The sequence below is a fragment of the Charadrius vociferus genome, unplaced genomic scaffold, assembly GCF_000708025.1.
Source record: "Charadrius vociferus isolate BGI_N301 unplaced genomic scaffold, ASM70802v2 scaffold443, whole genome shotgun sequence".
NCBI lineage: Eukaryota > Metazoa > Chordata > Aves > Charadriiformes > Charadriidae > Charadrius > Charadrius vociferus.
In genome coordinates, this window is record NW_009647420.1 from 129,613 (window position 1) to 147,915 (window position 18,303).

Genomic DNA, 18,303 nt, shown 5'->3' on the forward strand with positions numbered 1-18,303 from the left:
GGGGGGGGGATAAAAAAAAAATCAGTCTTCCAATTAAAGAAAAAATACAGCTATTAGTATAGGTTCAGTTAACGTTTTTAAGACCACTTCACTGTCAGTGGGTGAAATTCCCACTGTGCTCCAGAACAAAATTTACTCACTCTGAAGAGCCTAAAGTATCTCATGTGCCTGGGATTTGGATAATTATAAGGCTAAAAACAAAAGTTAAACTTTCCCCTGAAGTTCAACTGTCCCTGTGATTTCTCATTTCCATTTACTTACTTCCTTCTGCCTCTTCCACAAGTTGTCTTTACTCTCTAGATGTTTACTCCACATTAAATATTTATCTGAATAGCTCTTTCTACTTTTTAATAGTGGAGTGCTTTTCACCATCCTTATTTTATGAATTTTATCTCTCCTGTCTTTCCCCAAGAAATACCCTAATAATAAGAATATTGCATATCCTTATTCTAAGCAGAATTTTACAAAAAACAGCTGCCATAATCACATACCCAAATGCCTTAAAACAATTAAAAAATAAATAGTGTTGTAGATTTAGAAACCATATGCATTTTTGGGACTCCTGAAAGTCTTCTTTTATAGATTTAGCAGTAATTGAAGACTATAACCTTCAATCCTGCAGTGCGTGTAGAGACTGAATCTCTAGACAGTATATGTTTACTTCCATTTTTATTTCTAGATCCTGAACCTACCTTAACACAATGTCTGCAAAATATTTTCTATACATTTTGAGATTAATGCTATTTCTTTAAATCAATAGCAGAACATTGAAAAGGAGCATTTTAGGAAAGGTAATTGAAACAGAGGCTCTGCATTTAAAGAAAGAAGATCATCTTCTATGGGATAATAAGGAATAAAGGAAAACCTTATTTTCTTTTTTTCTGATATAGTCAGCTTAGGCAAGTGAAGAAAATTACTACCGTTGATACCTTTTTATCATCGCACAAACTTCTAAAGGTGCTAAAAATACTAAGAACTCACATATGTGACTGATGAACACACTACCTTGAACATCTTGCACAATAATTCCTAAAATACAACCTTTTTACCTCAGCCTGCAATGCCAAAGCAACTGAGTGAGCCTGGGTCACTTTACAACTTCACTACTGTGATCTCATCTTAGACAAAATGCCCGCAGTCTTGCACCTTGGAAATCCTTTTACCTTGATGAGGAAAGAGAATTTTAAAGCTAGATGGTCTTCTTCCTTATTTTTCTTCTGTTTTCATTTAAAGCCCTCTCATTAACATCTGGCCAGCCTACAGGGTTGTCAGTTGAAAGGTCACCTTTCCACATTTGAACCACTAGTGACTATCTCAAACACCTATTTTTCTGACAAGTACTTTAACATTTTTTTTCCCATTTCACTGCTCATGATTTTATCGTCCTTAAACTTTCTCTTTAAAATCCTTTATTGCCCATAATACATACAGACGAACTTAACCATGCCTAACCAGATTGCAAGCCATAATCACTGGTTCTACAATTGCTAAAATTTGTGGACAACCAGTAGTGTTTGTTCTTCTCCTTACTCAGCATCCCACCCTAACACACTTCTTTATGTCATGCAGATGTTGTCTTTGGAACACTTAAATTGTGAGAAGCTGCCTTTATAAACCTAGCTTTGGGCTCTCAATATTACTGGGGAATTTAAATGTTGAATCATATATTCATCACCTGCTTTGAATAAACAGTGAAAGGGATCACTTCTCCTTTTTTTTATAGAGTAAGAATGCTAGCCAGCATAATACACAGGATTTGTACATGAGTGAATTTGTGATATTGCTGTCCGGGAGAAGGACACAGGGGATTAAGGAGCTAGCTGCTATCTGTGAAATGTTGTAAGTCTGCTGTGACTATAAGGGGCAGGCTTCAGAAATCCCTCCTGACTTGTGTATACATCCTGTAGTGTATCTTCTGATTGTGCCTATTATTCGTGGACATGAATGCATTACTAAAAATTCCTTGAAACATACCTGGTGTTTTCATATTATCTTTGGCTTCTAACTAGAAGAAGGGAAAGTAAACCAGATTAATACCTCATTCATAATAGCTACAGGCTTGGTCTCAGTCATTGACATTAAATGTTTTTACTAGAAGATGGAGATAGCCTCTCTCTCCAAAAGGCTGCGATCTTTATGTTGCATTACAAAGTCAATTATGGAATATAAGGAAAAGTTATGGTGTGGGAATTTAGCCATAAATTAATGGAATGGTTATGAAAATGGAGTCCAGAAAAATTAACATACTGTCACAAGTACAACAGCAATATATAGTCCTCACAGAAATAAAATATTTCGCCTGAATACAGTAATTTTAACTGAGGATATTGTATCTTGCCAAATGTTTTTGGTCATGCAGTGAGTGACACGTTCTGTCATGAGGCTATGCAGTAGAAGAGTGCAAACTATAGTATCAGTTTTCTTAAGTCAAGCTAAACAACTTGCCTGGCATACGGATGTAGTGTAACACTATAACTTTGAGTTTATCTCTGCCTTTATAGTTGGTCTTTAAGGCTGTCTCTGTATCACTTCTGTTGCTCAGCCTTGGGAATCACCAAACCCAGAAATGGAGTGGGAATGAAGTGTTCTGTACACAGTTTGTCAATTAATGATCAGAAATAAATAAAACCTTTTTTTACTGCTGCATATCAAAAAAAGGAGAAAATGATCCTTAGATTGACATCAGTCATATAAACAATCTGCTCATTTTCTTTTTCTTTGCAAATCCTTCAAAGTGCCAACAAAGACGCAAAGTGAACGAAACACACCTTTGGTTTGCTGTTAGGCTAGGATATCCTCTGACCAGCGGAACCCTTTCACAATGTACATATCTGGACTGGCCAAATGGACAAATAATGCTGCAAACTCATTTTCAAAGTGAAACTAGTAAAATTTCTATGGATTGTGACATTTGCAGAGCATGGAAGGTCCACTTAAGTACCTCTATAAAACATCTGCTTTTAATCTGTGTGATGTCTACAAAAAATGATTACCAGAGCTAATCTTCAGGTGTTTTCCAGGGATAATCACAATTTAAAAGACTGAAGCTGATTCTGCAACTATTACTTAAGCAAAAAGTTCCAGTTGACTTCAGTGACACAGCTCACAGATATGAGGATTAATTGCATCAATAAGAGTTTCAGGATTAGGGCCAATAGTCTTTATCCTGAATGTCTAAAAAATGATTGTATAGTTCCATCAGCATCAGCTGGAAATACTTATTTTAAATCCATAATCCAACAATCCTTCAAATTCAGAATAAAAATAAAAGCATTTACTAATGCTGTACACACGTTTTCAAGCTTGACTTTGAGAATAAAGTAAGAAGTAAGAAAGGCAGAAATTCTGAAAGTATTTGGAATGATTTTGGCATTGATTTGACAGCACTTGAAATATTACAGCTCTGGCAATCATATCCCTAACACAAGAGAAATTCTCCGTTTGATTATGTGATTACTAAAGACCAAATAAATATACATCATCTCTGACACTCATATATATGTGTGCGTGTGTGCGTATGGCAGATACAACAGCCCCATAAGATTAAAAATAATTTGCAGTTTACTATTGTATCCTGGGAGAGGAGGGGCTAACTATGGGGGATTTTACTTATTTAATTTTCACATATATAAAAATATTCCAAGATTCGCCTTCCAAGACAACCCACTCTGCTGCCCTCAAGTTTGGAGCCAGCACCACCATCTGCAAATGAGAGGTGTGACTCTCCTATAGGCATTTAGATGAAGGGCTGGTGGAGTGTTTTACAGTCCTTACCTGTCTTGTCTCTCTAGTCAGCACTAAACCATGATTGCGGCAGAGCACCACAGGAATCACTGATTGCAGCATGAATCTAAAGGTCTAACCCGTCATTACAGTAATTACATCTTTTTCTTTATCTTTCACTTCTCAGCAGAAAAGGGTTTTGTTGACTGAAGGTTGGATTCTTTATGCTATCCAGTCTTGTATTTCAGATTAGCTCTAGACTAGAAGACTGAGGACATATGGAGGAGGAATCAGGTTACCCAAATACCACTGAATTAGAATATCACTTCAGAGTCCTTCTCACAGAAAGGATATCCGTGCACATTTTAATGCACGCAGTGCCCCAAGACTCATATAAAGTTGAAAAAGAAGATAGAAATTATTTTAATAACCATTAGCTAAACCAGAAAAACAGCAAGGTGCACTGAAGCTCTTAGGAAATGTTCCAATGCATATACCCCTTAATATCTTTATAAAACAATTTATGTCACACACATGCACATACATTAAATACTTTCTGCCTTTTTCCTTACAATTCAGTTCTTGAGATTTTAAAAATAGTTCTATTTTCCTTCTAATTTTGGCCTGCTTTTTTGTTCACTGTCTTAAAAGATGGAAAGGAGAAGAATGTGAAGAAAATACTGCTGTCACTGGACATATATGGAATACAAATGTTTGTAAAACACATAACATACCAAGTGTCGCCCATTTAGAATGTATGCAGTTATGAGTGGACACTACTGTTTTCTGGGTGAATGATCAAAAGTAAGTCTGTAAGCGCAACTGGCCTGTGCAATAGATTTGTCTGAACACTACAGAAAGTTGGCTAGTCATTGGCCAACACGAACAGCACACGGTACTGGAGACGTGATAAGAGAAAAATGAAGTTACATCCTACCTGTTGCACTTTGTCCTGCATGAACTGTAACCTGGGCAGCACCACTCTCTAGAGCTAACTAGCTACTAAGTGCAGAATCCTGGTTACTACACTAGAGCATTCCCCTGTTCAGTTTACTGTAGACACAGCTTTCTGCTGTACATTTTCTGGCCCTCATTAACTGGCTTTGTTTGACACTGGCAGCTTTTACACGGTCAGAAATAGGAAATGCCACAGGTTTCTCCAGGTTGCCCACACGAGTGCAGTATTACGGAGCTGACATCTCAGGACACACCATTGACTTCTGCCTCTCTCTTGGTAGAAATTCAGTTTGCTACAGTGCACCACAAGCTTCTGGGACAGAAAAAAGGCAGAGGTTGGCATTGTGCTTCTTGTTAATCACTTGATTTATTGTATTGCCAATGGGCTTTTTATTTGAACTGTGCGTGCCTACAGAGTGCGGCACGTCCTGCTGACAAAAGTGTGAGTTAGAGCTCTAATATTTGTATACAATCTCAGTGGGAAAGAAATGTGCATGGAAAGCACAGTGGGGAGAAGCTGGAAGTGAGGACAAAGTAAAGGAACTTGTCCAATAAAAAGGACAGATGAGGAAAAACAAATTGAAAAACATTAGTTAAAAATTTGCATTGCTGACACAGCAAATTATATTCGTTGATGTTTACTGAATGGAACCGAAGAAAAGAAAATGATCTGAATTGCTCCGAAGCCAGTTTTGCCAAGAAGGGGAGGTACCAGTACACCAACGTCAATTTCTGTATTGCAAAATTTGCTGACAATAACGAAAGATTTAGTGTAGAAGATCAGAGACAGCGCCATATGCCAAGGAAGTCAAGAATGAGTACAGAACTGGAGCCAAGCTTCAGTTTTAATAAAAGCTTTGCCTGGCTCCAATTTTAACATAATATCAAGAAAATACAGATGCCAACATGTATTAAACACATAAAAATAAGAAAAGTCTTTCGGGCCTGGGACAAGAAAGCTTTGTATCATATTAATTTACCACTCACTGCAGAAAAAAATGGAACTTCTGTTTGTGTAGTAGCTTCTTATTTCCACCAACTTCATAATACTGGCAGGGCAAGGCGTATTCCACACCATTTTATCAGTCCCTTTCACCCTCCTACATGCTTTTCAGACAGGAGCATAAAGCAGATGTATTTTTTTTCCAGCATCTCATAATTAAATCACAGGCTTTATATTTATTTTGCAGTGCTAAGTGCTACACTGCAATGGTAGCTACTAACCAAAGAGCAAGACTTCAGACATGTATGCTGTTTTCCTTAAGTTACAAATTTTGTATTGCATTTTACTCCTGCAAACTTCTGTAAAGCTATCAAAGTTGATAAAAAGAGAGAGAAAAGGTATATGTCTCCTGAGCAGGCATGGCAGAGTCAGTGGACTGAGGCACCGATAAGAATGGTGCTGCAGGGAGCTAAACAGAAGTAGCAATCCCAGGATTTATCCTGAGTTAGAAGTACGGCGAGCCCAGGCTGTCACAGTCCACTGCTACTGGTGCTTCAGTTATCTGGGTTAGCTAACCTCATAAATATACTCCATATCTACAAAACAGAAGATTAAATTCGGTGCAGTTACGCCAAGAAGAGCTACAATCATAGCTTTGGATGACAGCCTCACTGAGAAGCACTTAGATTCCACAACTTCTCAGAATTATTTAATTAAAATAAGATACACCTGTGTAGAAACTAAGGAAGGCTGAGCTGGAAAAATTACAATTCAAATCTAGTCACTTTTAGCAAATCCAAGCCACACAGGTCTCAGCCAGCACTCAGCAGGTGGATGACAAGTCCAGCCACGACAAAGTTTTTCCACCTGTCTTTCTCTACAGGAGTTTCCCCCAAATTTATAAGTCCCTGTGAAAATAAATTATCATTTTTGCACTGGGTCTAGTGACTGGTGTGTGCTGTGTCCAATACAACCATTTTAAGTGAGGCAGCAGTGGAAAGCACTTTCTTATTTGCTGATGATAGCAGTGATTTACTTGGTAGGAAAGTAGAGGTAGAGAAATAACGAGGTAGAAGGTTTCACTTAATAGCATTTAACATAAATGCCAAATATCATAACATTCATTTGTAAAATGGCAACAGCTACTTGAAAAATTTCCACAATAGGAAATTCAAGGTTCCATTCCAGTTAATCAGTTAATCAAATATATTGTCTGCATGCAGGCAAAATAGAGCCCATGCCTTGCATTGGCATAGCTAGCAGAAATGTAAAAAGAGTTTTCTCATCACCGATTTCTTTCTTATCAAATAAAACCACTGCCACTTTTCAATTTCTTATTTTCAAATTGTCCCAGAAGTCTACTTTTGAAGCTGGGGAGCATTCGATTATTTGCCACATCCCAAAACTTGAAGACCGTGACATATTGACAGCTACGGTATTGGAAGATTCATCAACACAAATTTCTTCATTGGCAAGAGTCAGAAGCCATTGCTAGAAAGCTAATTTTGATTACTCAAATTATCCTTATGGCAAGCAAGCTGGCAGGCTCATGGCTGTGCACACTCATTACAGCTTGCAGTTAATAAAAATGGCTGAGCAGTGGCATGGATAAAACACCTAGCTCTACAAAATATATTGATTAGCTTTATCTATCTGGGAAATGCTGTGGTAGCACTCATCTTTCCAAACCTTAAGCACCACTAGCCACCTTCTTTTTATTTTCATCTCATTGCTACACACTTAGACCAAGGAAGCGTGGCAGCAGGAAGGCCCCGAGAGTGGCAATGATTGCCCTTAATTGCCCAGAGTCCAGCAGGCTGCATGAGTACCCATCTATACTGCAAGAATGCCGAATGAAAGAGAGATGCAAAAGTCATAAGAAATGGTGAACAAGTGACAGTTCTGTTCAAGTAAGGACTCGTCCCAGTCCTTGTATGAGATTTTTCCATTCCAAACTCTTCTCAGCCCAGCTGACAGTGTCAGAAACTGCAGCTCTCTACAGCCATTTTTATAGATATATTAAAGGAAGTGCTATATGATGAAATGTGCTATAAAACTGTGAAATATCACTATGGTATACTTCACTTAATTAGAACAGAGGATGTTAGGATGGAGGCTTTATAAGGAACTTTCCCATGAGAACAATTAAGATTACTTACACCAAACTGTAATCAGTGCTGCTAGCGGGACAGTATTAACACAGGTGCGGCAAAGAAGCTTATATGATTTTATCTAGGCATTACCAGTATAAAATTTAACCCTAGTCTTTTAAAGTACATGTTACCATGTTAAGAATAAAGAATATATCTTCCAGGATAATCCACAGGCCTTGGTCAAGGCTGGCTGTTTTACCATTGCTTTGCTCATGAGCAACTAGTTTTTGGACACGGCCCGTCAAGTCTCCAAGGGCAGAAGTTTTGAAGATTAAAGAAGCTTTGTTTCACTGATACTCTCCTCACTACATCTTAGCTAAATTTTCCTTTAGTTATTTTGAATGCTTTTTGGAACAAGCAGGCAAAGAAAATGTAGAAAATCAGACAAAACTGTACATTAAAAATGGCTGATACAGTTTAAGAGTAAGCTATGGGAAGAAAAAAAAAAGGATACATTTCTAGCATCTAAATCAGCAAGATTTCAGGGGTGAAAATTTCTGTTGAATTATATTTTCGTGTGTGAGCATAGATGCAAGAAAATACACAGTAGTAAAACCTCATCCTTTAAGTTTCTCAAGTGACCATTATAATACTTGTGTTATTTCATACTTATAAGTTTTAAATGTTATTAATTTTGTGCCCTCAACCTTGCAGCAGCGTTCTAAATTACTACTAAAGAAAGTAGATGATAATGTTTAATATTAAATATAGGGCACCATATTCCTTTTTTTTTTTTCCAGTTTGAGACTGATCATATTAGGATGAAAAATCTAGATTTTGGAACCAAAAGGTTGGAGCATTGTTGGTTTCATGATACCAAATGGTTATCTATTGAAAACTTTGATATTTAAAATGGGCCACTTAGCTCTGATAGAAAATGAATCTATCATTGCCATCTTTGAAAGACCAAAAATGTACAGTTAAATTATTTGATTTATAGACATTCTGTTATTATCCATATTTTGTTATTAAAGAAAATCCTGAATTCCTAACATTGTAAAATAGAAACAATTGCAAGAGGATTTAACTACAGCTAATTGTATCACTATCTTGCAAAGCCTAATCCTGTGCAAGGTTACTAACGGGAATATTCCTATTTCAATATAATTAGACCTATTCATATGATTAGGCACTCCCTGCAGAATTGGAGCTAAAGTCTTGATACTGCATATTCTGGAAGACAATGATGCTCCGCATGAATGCAGCAGGCTATCTGTAGGCTGCCAAGAAACTGCAGGACTGGAATCTAAATCTGGATAATTAATCCATCATTCTTTGTACTTGAGATTCTGAGTTTAGTCAGTTACTAATACTGAAAAAAAGCCCACAGTTCAATATTTACATTGTGTTAATGTAGTAAGAAGGACTTGTAAATGAAGAAAGAAATGGTTGAAACAATAATATCAAGCCCATTCCTAAGTTTAACCAAATAACAAAAGAGACCAAAAAAATGTTGTGTGTACTATGAGAGAAATAAACGAAGGAAAAATGTTTCTCGTTAACTTTGAGCCAGTATTTCTTATTGCAATACATTTCAAGTAGGAAAGAAAACTTACAAGAACAATCTATGTATAGATGTATACAATTATCATTTTAAGACTCGAAAGCCAATGTAGATAAATAATTTTTGTCACCATATGAAAAAAGAAAACAAATCTCATTTCTCACTTGGTATTCCTAGCACAAAATATGTGACAGGACTCTTTAAAGCTGATGCAGAATGAAGTTGAACGCATTCAGTTGATTTTTAGGCTGTTGTTGAAAAAGTCTCCTTTCACAGATAGACTTTCCCAATATGAATTTATTTTTTTTTCTACTTTTGGCATTTTAAAAGTACATATTTCTTTCAAAGGTCTTACTATTGCACAGTGGAAACAGACTTACTCTCCTAGGGATGAGGGGAAAATGATGTTCATGTACATCATGTTTCAGGTGGAAGAAGGGAGTTTACAATACATATCTAGCACCTAAAACATGGCTATTCCACCATTGCTGAGAAAGCAGTTAAAGCCATGCTGTATTTTAGGAACATATGTCAAGAAAAAAGAAAAAAAAAAAGCTACTTCAGAAAATCAAAGTACTTTATACAGGAAGTATAGAAAAGAAAATGTTCTCTTTTTTTCCCAGTGGTATTACTGTAATTGATTTAAAATATCTTGAATGTTCTGAATTTTTGTAGCATTTTTGGTAAGATTGCAAAAAAATTACTTATGAAAATAGACTAGGGAGCTGCATGTGGCCCGAGAGAAATATGCCTTAATGTTCTGCTCATATTTAAGCATGAGAATTGCAGAGAGTGAGATGGTAAGGAAGGAGTAGCTGAAGCAAGTAAGAGTAAGGTAAGAGTAGGTGAGTAAGGATGAAAGTACTTCATACGTTTTTATGTAAGAAATTAAAATGGTCAAGAAACCTCTAAGAACACAAGCAGAAAAGTGCATAAAGCGTATAAATGTACCCTCTTCTTTTTTTGCTTTGCGCCCCTTTCAGTGGGAACAGGTACAGAGCATCAGAGCAGAAAGTGCTTATGTTTTAACCTGACTCTGCTCCTTTAGCAGTTGAATGCTCTGATTCTTGGTGAAGTGAGGCAAACTACAAAAAGCAAGCTGCTGGTTAGGTACGAGCAATTCCCTAACAACTATATCCCTTCCCTCCCAATATACTATTTATATTTTTTATGAAACATTTAATGAATTGTATTGCAGAACACAGAAGCTAGAAAACAATCTATCCCTTTGATTTGTATTCCTCCCTTTGAAGTATCTCTCCTAAGGAAGGAGTCTATTATATCAAAAAAGCGCATTTAAATAATATTTTATGAGTCATAAGTTGCTAATTTCACTCATGAGCTAACACTTTAAACTATGGTAGTTTACAGAATTCAGAGACTGAGTAATAATTCAAACACTGTTGGACACTCGCAACTTGTAGCTATTATTTTCCCTTCTTTAAAACAGCAGGATGGATTTTTATACTTCCTTAGTGTTAACACTTTTCTCAGTAGACAGCCCCCTAAGGCATCCTAGAAACCTAATCATACAGATCTTATACAGATAAAACTCCAGCTATGTATTTTGAATACTCATTCCCTGTCATCCATAGTGAAAGTCCTAAAGACTAGTAAATTATGAACCAACCCAAAGAATTTCTCACTACAAGTTTGATGTAAGCAGTTACAGTTCTATTCATCACAACCAGTGGGTGCGCTACCCATCAAAAGAATACACATATTTTGTCATAATACATACTGTCAAAATAACACTGTAACAACTCCTCTAAGCCAGGTGAAACACATTACAGTTGATTTTCATGAACGTGGAGAACCCAGAGCACCAACAAAATTCAAAACCATCTTCTGGACACTCCAAGCCTCTCAAAAACAGGCTCCTGAGCCTCGGCATGCCACCCTACCCCCATTAAGGTAGATGACACACTACGTAAATCCAGATGCTGTCTCAGCCATGTTAATACAAGAACAGAAAATGACTCAGCTGTGATATTTTGTTTGCCATTACTCCGTGCTTTACAAGTTCTATTTCCACCATATTTTCCCCTGAGACTGCATCTTAAAATGAATGGATCTAACATTTGAGTTGATATCTGTTTCCTTACTCTGGAAGTTTCTTGACTGAAGGTGGCATATGAAGAACGCTCATTAATACTACCTTTCCTAACTGTGTCTGCCTTTGTTGATTAAATTATTGCAATGACACGTTTTTTTTAGAGATGTGCACAATATAGGTGAATAAATAATGCAGTATTTTAGAACTTCTCTTAACTCTTGTCCTGTTTTCCTGCAGCATTTCAACGTGCAAGGAGATTTTCTCACATTCAATACAACACAGCAAATAAGGAAGTGGGAAACAAAAAAATTTGGTGCAGAAGCATAATAAAGATACAAGCATCTGATTCATTTATTCCAAGAAAAAGAATTGTGCATAGGTTTCCATCAACACAGAGAGAGAAAGAGAAACCCCCATGGTGTTGGGGGATTACATTTAGCCAATTCTTCACGAAAGGGTGAGATGCAAAGGGCCGGACTGAGCTCTGCTAACATGGCCTTAGAGCTGTTTGAGGCTGTTAAAGATTGCTTTATCAGGCTTACTGCCAGACTGCCTTACGGCAGGCTGCTAGGAAAGGCAAGGACAGGAACAGGAACAAGAATGGGAAGGGTGACACACGACAAAACTAGCTTGCCTGAAGGTGCTGTGATGAGATGGTGTGGATGAGTACCTATCAAACCATCTGGTCGAGCAGAGACAAGTCACTTGAAAAAAAATCTAGGTGCCTCTCTACATTTAGACTTCTTGAGAACTAACAAGATATTATGTCTAGTTCTTTTAACCTGTCTGCGTTATAAGTCCATGAAACAACATGATGACCAAGATTAGGGCAGTCGGCTGCATAAACCTGAAAAGCTACTGACACCAAGAAAAGAACTAAACCTATCCACTCTCTGCACCAAAAATAATGATAAGGAATAAAAATGTAATTTGTTATGTTTAAATGCATTAAACGCTAAGCAAAAAAAATAATTTCTTAATAGCCTTTTATATCTTCTTACTTTTGAAGCAATTCCTTTTTTAATTAAAAACAAGTGATGGCATGGTCCCAATTACTTATTTATAAACATCTGTAGAGAAAACATATCTGAAAAAAGCAATACTTTAATTTGTAGGAGACCTGCAGGAGAAACACTGTTCCGTCCCAGGAGAATTAGATAATTTTGGGGGGATGGAAATAAATAAATAAAAATGTCTTAAAGCACTATAAAATTATTTTTATACTTGGAACTTTGCAATATTTTTTGTATTATTTAGGAAATATTTACTTCATTTTCAGCCAAATCATTTATCTAAAGATTATTGATATTATGTCAACTACTTTCTAAACTTTAAATAAAATCTAATTGGGGGAGACAAGAAAGTCAGCACTTTTCCAAACATCTGTTTTGATGAGTCAATGTTTTTTAACAGAAAATAGCTTCATCAGACTTATCTGTCAATTGTAATTTGCAGAACAACTGAACTTTTACTACTTAGTGCTGTTAGTTCAATAGCATCAATACAGCTTTGAGACTGAGAAACTAGATTCTAATATCTCATTCATCTGTGTAAATAATCAAAACCCAGCTCTAAGAGAAATCTTTCATAATCCCCTTAAGACAAAAACTCATGCAGGTCTTTCCTGAGTGAAGAATTTGGCCTCCAGAATCCATTTCTGCTGATGATGTGCGCAAAGGAAAAATCACAGACTCCTATCAGACCTCAGGTGGAATTTATAGCACTGGTATTCAGGAAAATGTAATTTTCCTCCTCTAAATTGAGTAAGTTTTATTTGGAGTCATGGAGGAACAGTAACAAGGCACTGCATGAAGCCAATTTCACAATCATTTTTCAGAAAGTTACTCTGTCCATAGTGTTATGAATTCATTGCAGTCCTTCATAATTAAGGCAGAAGACAAAGGCAAAATTATCTTTTATCATGAAATTAACTTTTCAGCCTAATTTCCAACATTGTCAAAAACCGTTTTATAGCCAAACCTTTCTGAGAGTTGGAGATTTTTGTTAAAGAAGGTTTAAATAGCTCTTATAAACTGTTAATGAAATATGCAAGCAGAACCCTGTGAATTCCAAAATGGTGCAGTTACTTAAATTAACTCTTATAAAAAACCCCAAAGCAAGTTTTTAACTGTTTTCAATGGGTGACCACTTTGGCTATTGTGAATTATCAGATGCATGAGAAAGATTTGCCAGAAAGAAATTTGAAAGATGATTTCTTCTCCCATCAAACCATAAAATAAATCTAAAAAGCTCATGGCAAATTGCTCCCTGTAGCTATTCAGATTTCTTACTGTCTAGTTTCCTCTCCACATACTTTGACTTTTTGGTTCATTCCCTAACTTGCCTGCAAAGATCTTTGCCATTTCTCTTCTATTTTTATTTTTTCCCTTCCATTCTTCTTTTCTTTGCTTATCTCGTGAGTGAGATACTTCATGGCGTCTTTTAGCATATAGAAGGAAGATCATAACTATAAAGACAAGTGTCTGATAGTATGGAAGACGATCACATGCAGGAGATTTTAGTTTTTAAATCTCTTAATTTCTTTCAGATATGCTTAATTTGGTTATCTCCATGCATATTTCAACACATACTATTTTTAAAACATTCTCAATAGCTGTTATTATTTTGGTGCCAGACAGCCTTCTATTATGCCTAAGTTCAAATTATGTTACTGAAAATGAAATTGCTAAATGTTGTGGGCACCGAGAGCTTCCCAACAGATATTATGAGCACCGTGAAGTACCTGGCAGACACTACAGAGCGGGTGGAAGGCTCAGCAAACAGAACCATGGTGAAGCTCTCTGCGGATATTAAAAGCAGCGTCAAGCTATTGGCAGTCATTACAAACCTTGTCAAGTGTTCTGTGGACATTATAAATAGCAGTGAGAACTAGATGGGCATTATAAATTCTGCATCAGAGGTGTCCCATTAGGAATTAAAGTACGAAATTCTGAGAAATTGCTTTCACTTCCCCAGTAAAATTCACGGGCACATATTCATTGGCAACCTGAAAATACCAATTAACGGTCCTTAATCAATTCTTCTGATCATTCCAGCATTTTGAGAAGGACTTTTCCTGCTGGGAAATGGTTCTCTATGAAGATGTCCATGTTGGGTCTATATAAAATGGCAGCTTGATATTTGAGCAGCATTGCAGATTTTCAAATGTTGAGTAATACAGACTACTGGAAACTTCTCTGCCTTCCGCTCACAAGAGCTCATTCCTTATTTGCCTCCAGACAGGTATCTGTGTTTCCTTAACAACTCAGCCAGTGGGCCACCTGTAGCTGGTATTTGCGTCCTTTAACATCTCTCCCAACTTGTAAACACCTCTATTTCCTGTTCAAACCAAATTTTTTGTTATTGCTCCAGTGAACTCTGATCTCCCTTCTGTTATAAATGTGTTAGCAACACACATAATTCCTGTAGTGGCTACTGGGATAAAAGTGTGACTTTCCTTTTGTTTCCATAAGACATTAGCAAAGTCACCATCCCAGCAATTTTCTGTCATTCAAGAAATTCAAAGATTCAAAGATTCTGTGATTAATCAAGTATGTGTGAAATTATACTTCTGATTACGGAACCCACCAGCATCATCTTAGGCAATGTTGTTTTTTCTGCAGTATATGACACTTTTAAAATCTCTGGTTTAGTCTGCTCTTTACTAGACAGTGTTCAGTGTGAGATGAATTTTGTTTACTCATTCATATTTTTTTGTTTCCTTCCTCATACCATATCCATCATGTTTGCTCTGGTAGGAAATCTTTTCCAAAGCGATTCACTTATAGATCTTCAACTACAGAATTCACTTAACTGAACCTCACTGTAAAAATTCTATTCATCCCCAGGACTGAGTCTTAAAATGTATAGTTACAGGTTTATAAAAATGATAAATACCAGAATGAAATCTGACATTTATGCCACACTGTCAGAGATATAACTTGAAAGGAACGTTCTATAAATCCCTGCAGGAATCCTCAGTTTCATGCAGTATATTGTGTAGAGCTACCATCATGGGTTAATGTTTTAAATCATAATTACATGTTACCTGATATATAGAAAGGATAGTGGTGTTCTTGAGATATATATATATATATGAATATATATAATTTTGTATGAAATAAGAAACTTGTATTTATTTCCATTCTCTTTCAATCTTAGTTGTATTTTCTGTGTCGCATACCTGAATTTCTTGTGCCCATAAGCAAGTCAGATTTATTACTCTCTTTAGTTTTTTGGCATCATTTCTGGTTTTTTAATATTTTCTCCGGATTCCACTTCAATTTGTAATGTTAAATAAGAGTACAGCTCACCACAAACCAGCTGGTTTTCCTTCAGGTTACGAAACGACAGTCCTTGTAAAGCACTGGGGTAAGCACAAACTGTTTCCTCTGCTATTCGAACTGAAGCATTTCTGGCCCATTGCAAGACCCATTTTAGATTACAGTCACAAATGAGTGAATCAGTGTTGAAATGTCTAGAAAGGCAAAGAGAGATCACAATTGGTACACATGCAATTTTCATAAACATATTTTCTTCTGTTAGATTCAAATTATTTAACCCCAAAGAGAACTAATTCTGGATAGATGCATAGCTATGGATGCATAATTATAGATGTATAATTACAAAGATATCCTGAGACAAGTAATGCACATTGCCCCACTGTTAATGACTTTCAAGAAATTATGCCAGAATTCTGGTTTTGGTTACAGAATGGCATCACTGACTACTGAATTAAATTTGAGTATGTGCTACTGTAGAAAGTCATACTAAAACACACTTTCACTTACTAAAAACACTTTTAAGTAGCAACTTGACCATGGAAGCATCCAGTATACACTTTTAAGTCTCAGAGATGTACATTTAATATAAATAACTGGGAATTGTTATTACACTTGCAGGAAAATTATTTAACATGAGTGTTTTTGTGTATTTAGAGTTCATATATGATGTAATGCATGAAAAGGTGGAAAGGTGTAAGATCATAAAGGACAAAAAAACAGGGATGCTAGTCAGGATGGCTAGACTGGGCTAGTCAGAAACAGGGTGAAGTCAGTGCTACCATTTCACTGGGACAGGTAGAAGACATCAGCTCATCAATAGTGAGAGAGACATCGATAACAAAATACTGAGTATTTTACATTTGGAATGCACTGCTAGAAACAATCCTCTTTGAATGCATATTCAACCCTGCTCTATCTATTCTAATGTCTTTCTTGAATGTTTCAGATTTCCAAACAGAAGGAATGATACTTACAGTGCTTTCAGAGCTAGCAGCTCAGAAAAAAGTCCATTCATGAGACTTGAAAAAATATTCCCTGACAAATTCCTAGAAAAAAAACCCAATTGTCAGTTATAACAAACACAATAAGAAAACAAAATTGTTATAGAGCATAATTTTCCCAATGCTCATTAAGAAATTCTGCTTTCTTGACAAGATTAAGAACTTATTTAAATTTGTACATTGCTTTTTCATAAATGACAGCAATATTCAAATCAAATTATACACTTTTACTACTTTTATTTTCACAGCAGGTATACGTACAATTCACTTAGTCTAATAAACAGGAATATTTATACATATTTAATAGAATAGAATTCTAGAAGATAATATCCTAGAATTTTATTGAAAATATTCATACAATGATTAGTCAGTGAGACCTATGTTGTATTTTTATAGTATATGTAGAATGACACTTCAAGGTAAGGAAATTAAAACTTTTAATTTAGTAATGCTCAGAAAAATGCAAGCAATTCCTTAAAACAGTAATAGCTTTATACAGCAAAACAAACAGAACAACAAGTCTGAAATTTGGTAATTCCTTTTGGCCCAAAGGAAGGCTTTATCTCTGGTCAGTATTTTAGGAAACAGGGAAAAACTGTCTCTCATTTCCACAGCTGATGCAGCAGGGTTCAGTGCACTTTTCCATAGGTCCTATGAAATCCACCAAGATATCTAGCCAGAACTGACCTACGCGATGTTAACCTAAAAATTCCTGACGTGTGTTCCATTTAGAGGTTTTTGGTTTCTTTTTACCGTGACAGAGAAATACGTAACCCTTTTCTTCAGTGTTTTTGCCAAGTGCTGGCATACTTGAGTTCCTGACAGTTCAAAAGTCAGAGCAAAGCCAGCGAGACAATTTTAATAATCTTTCATATTCTTCTGACAATGACCTGGTTTGAGGTTTCCATATTACTACTTACAATTAGCAAACTAGGATCATGTTCACAGGGCTGTGTAAGTCACAAAGCAATACACTTCTATGCCCAAGAAACACATAATTACAGTATCTGGATCTCCAACAATGGGAATAGCTTCTTCTCTAACAAAACTTTCAGAAATCTTCTTAAATCACCCCAATAACACATGTATTTCTAAGCTAGATGTCTGGTTCTGGCAAATGCCTGGTTCTGTCAGTTCACATCATTTATGTTATGTATTAAAATATCTCTAAATGGATAGCGCTGTGAAATTCCACCATTTCAGGTATCCTTAAACCCCCTCTAGCTTGATTTAAAAGGACATTTGTTCTAAAAACATCTGTATCACCCAGTTTGCAAACATTTCAGACATAACAAATTAATGCACTCCAAAGCTGATAGCACTTACTATGCCATTAACTCAGTCCATTAACAGAAACACGTGCTTTCTGTTTTATCAGAGGTAAAACATTTTAGTCTTACGTATAAGGTCCTACACTTATTTTTTTCATATACCAAATACTCTTTTGCTTTAACAGAACTTAATAAAACACTGTTGTCAAAAGCTTTAATATAAATGACAAATGCCATAAAACATTTAAAGGGAGTGTCTCAAAGGGCCATTTTGAGGCAAAATATAGGTAGAAGCAGGAGTATACGAATATGAAGCATGCATCACTCTTACGAGCAGTATTAAAAAGCAAAAGCTGAATGCAAACGTGACAGATCTGTGCAAAAAGACTGGGATGGGGGGGGGGGGGGGGGT

General features: G+C 36.1%; 1 protein-coding gene across 1 annotated transcript in view; it reads right to left on the reverse strand.

The window, feature by feature from the left end:
• LOC104282385 (probable G-protein coupled receptor 125) overlaps positions 1-18,303 on the reverse strand; it is a gene marked incomplete at its 3' end in the record, with an annotated part of 200,283 nt that overhangs the window by 113,977 nt on the left and 68,003 nt on the right. The window contains exons 4-5 of the mRNA XM_009880474.1: positions 16,594-16,665; positions 15,650-15,813 (exon numbers count right to left, since the gene is read on the reverse strand). Of these exons, the coding sequence (XP_009878776.1) occupies positions 15,650-15,813; positions 16,594-16,665 (236 nt within the window). The remainder of the gene's footprint in view (positions 1-15,649; positions 15,814-16,593; positions 16,666-18,303) is intronic.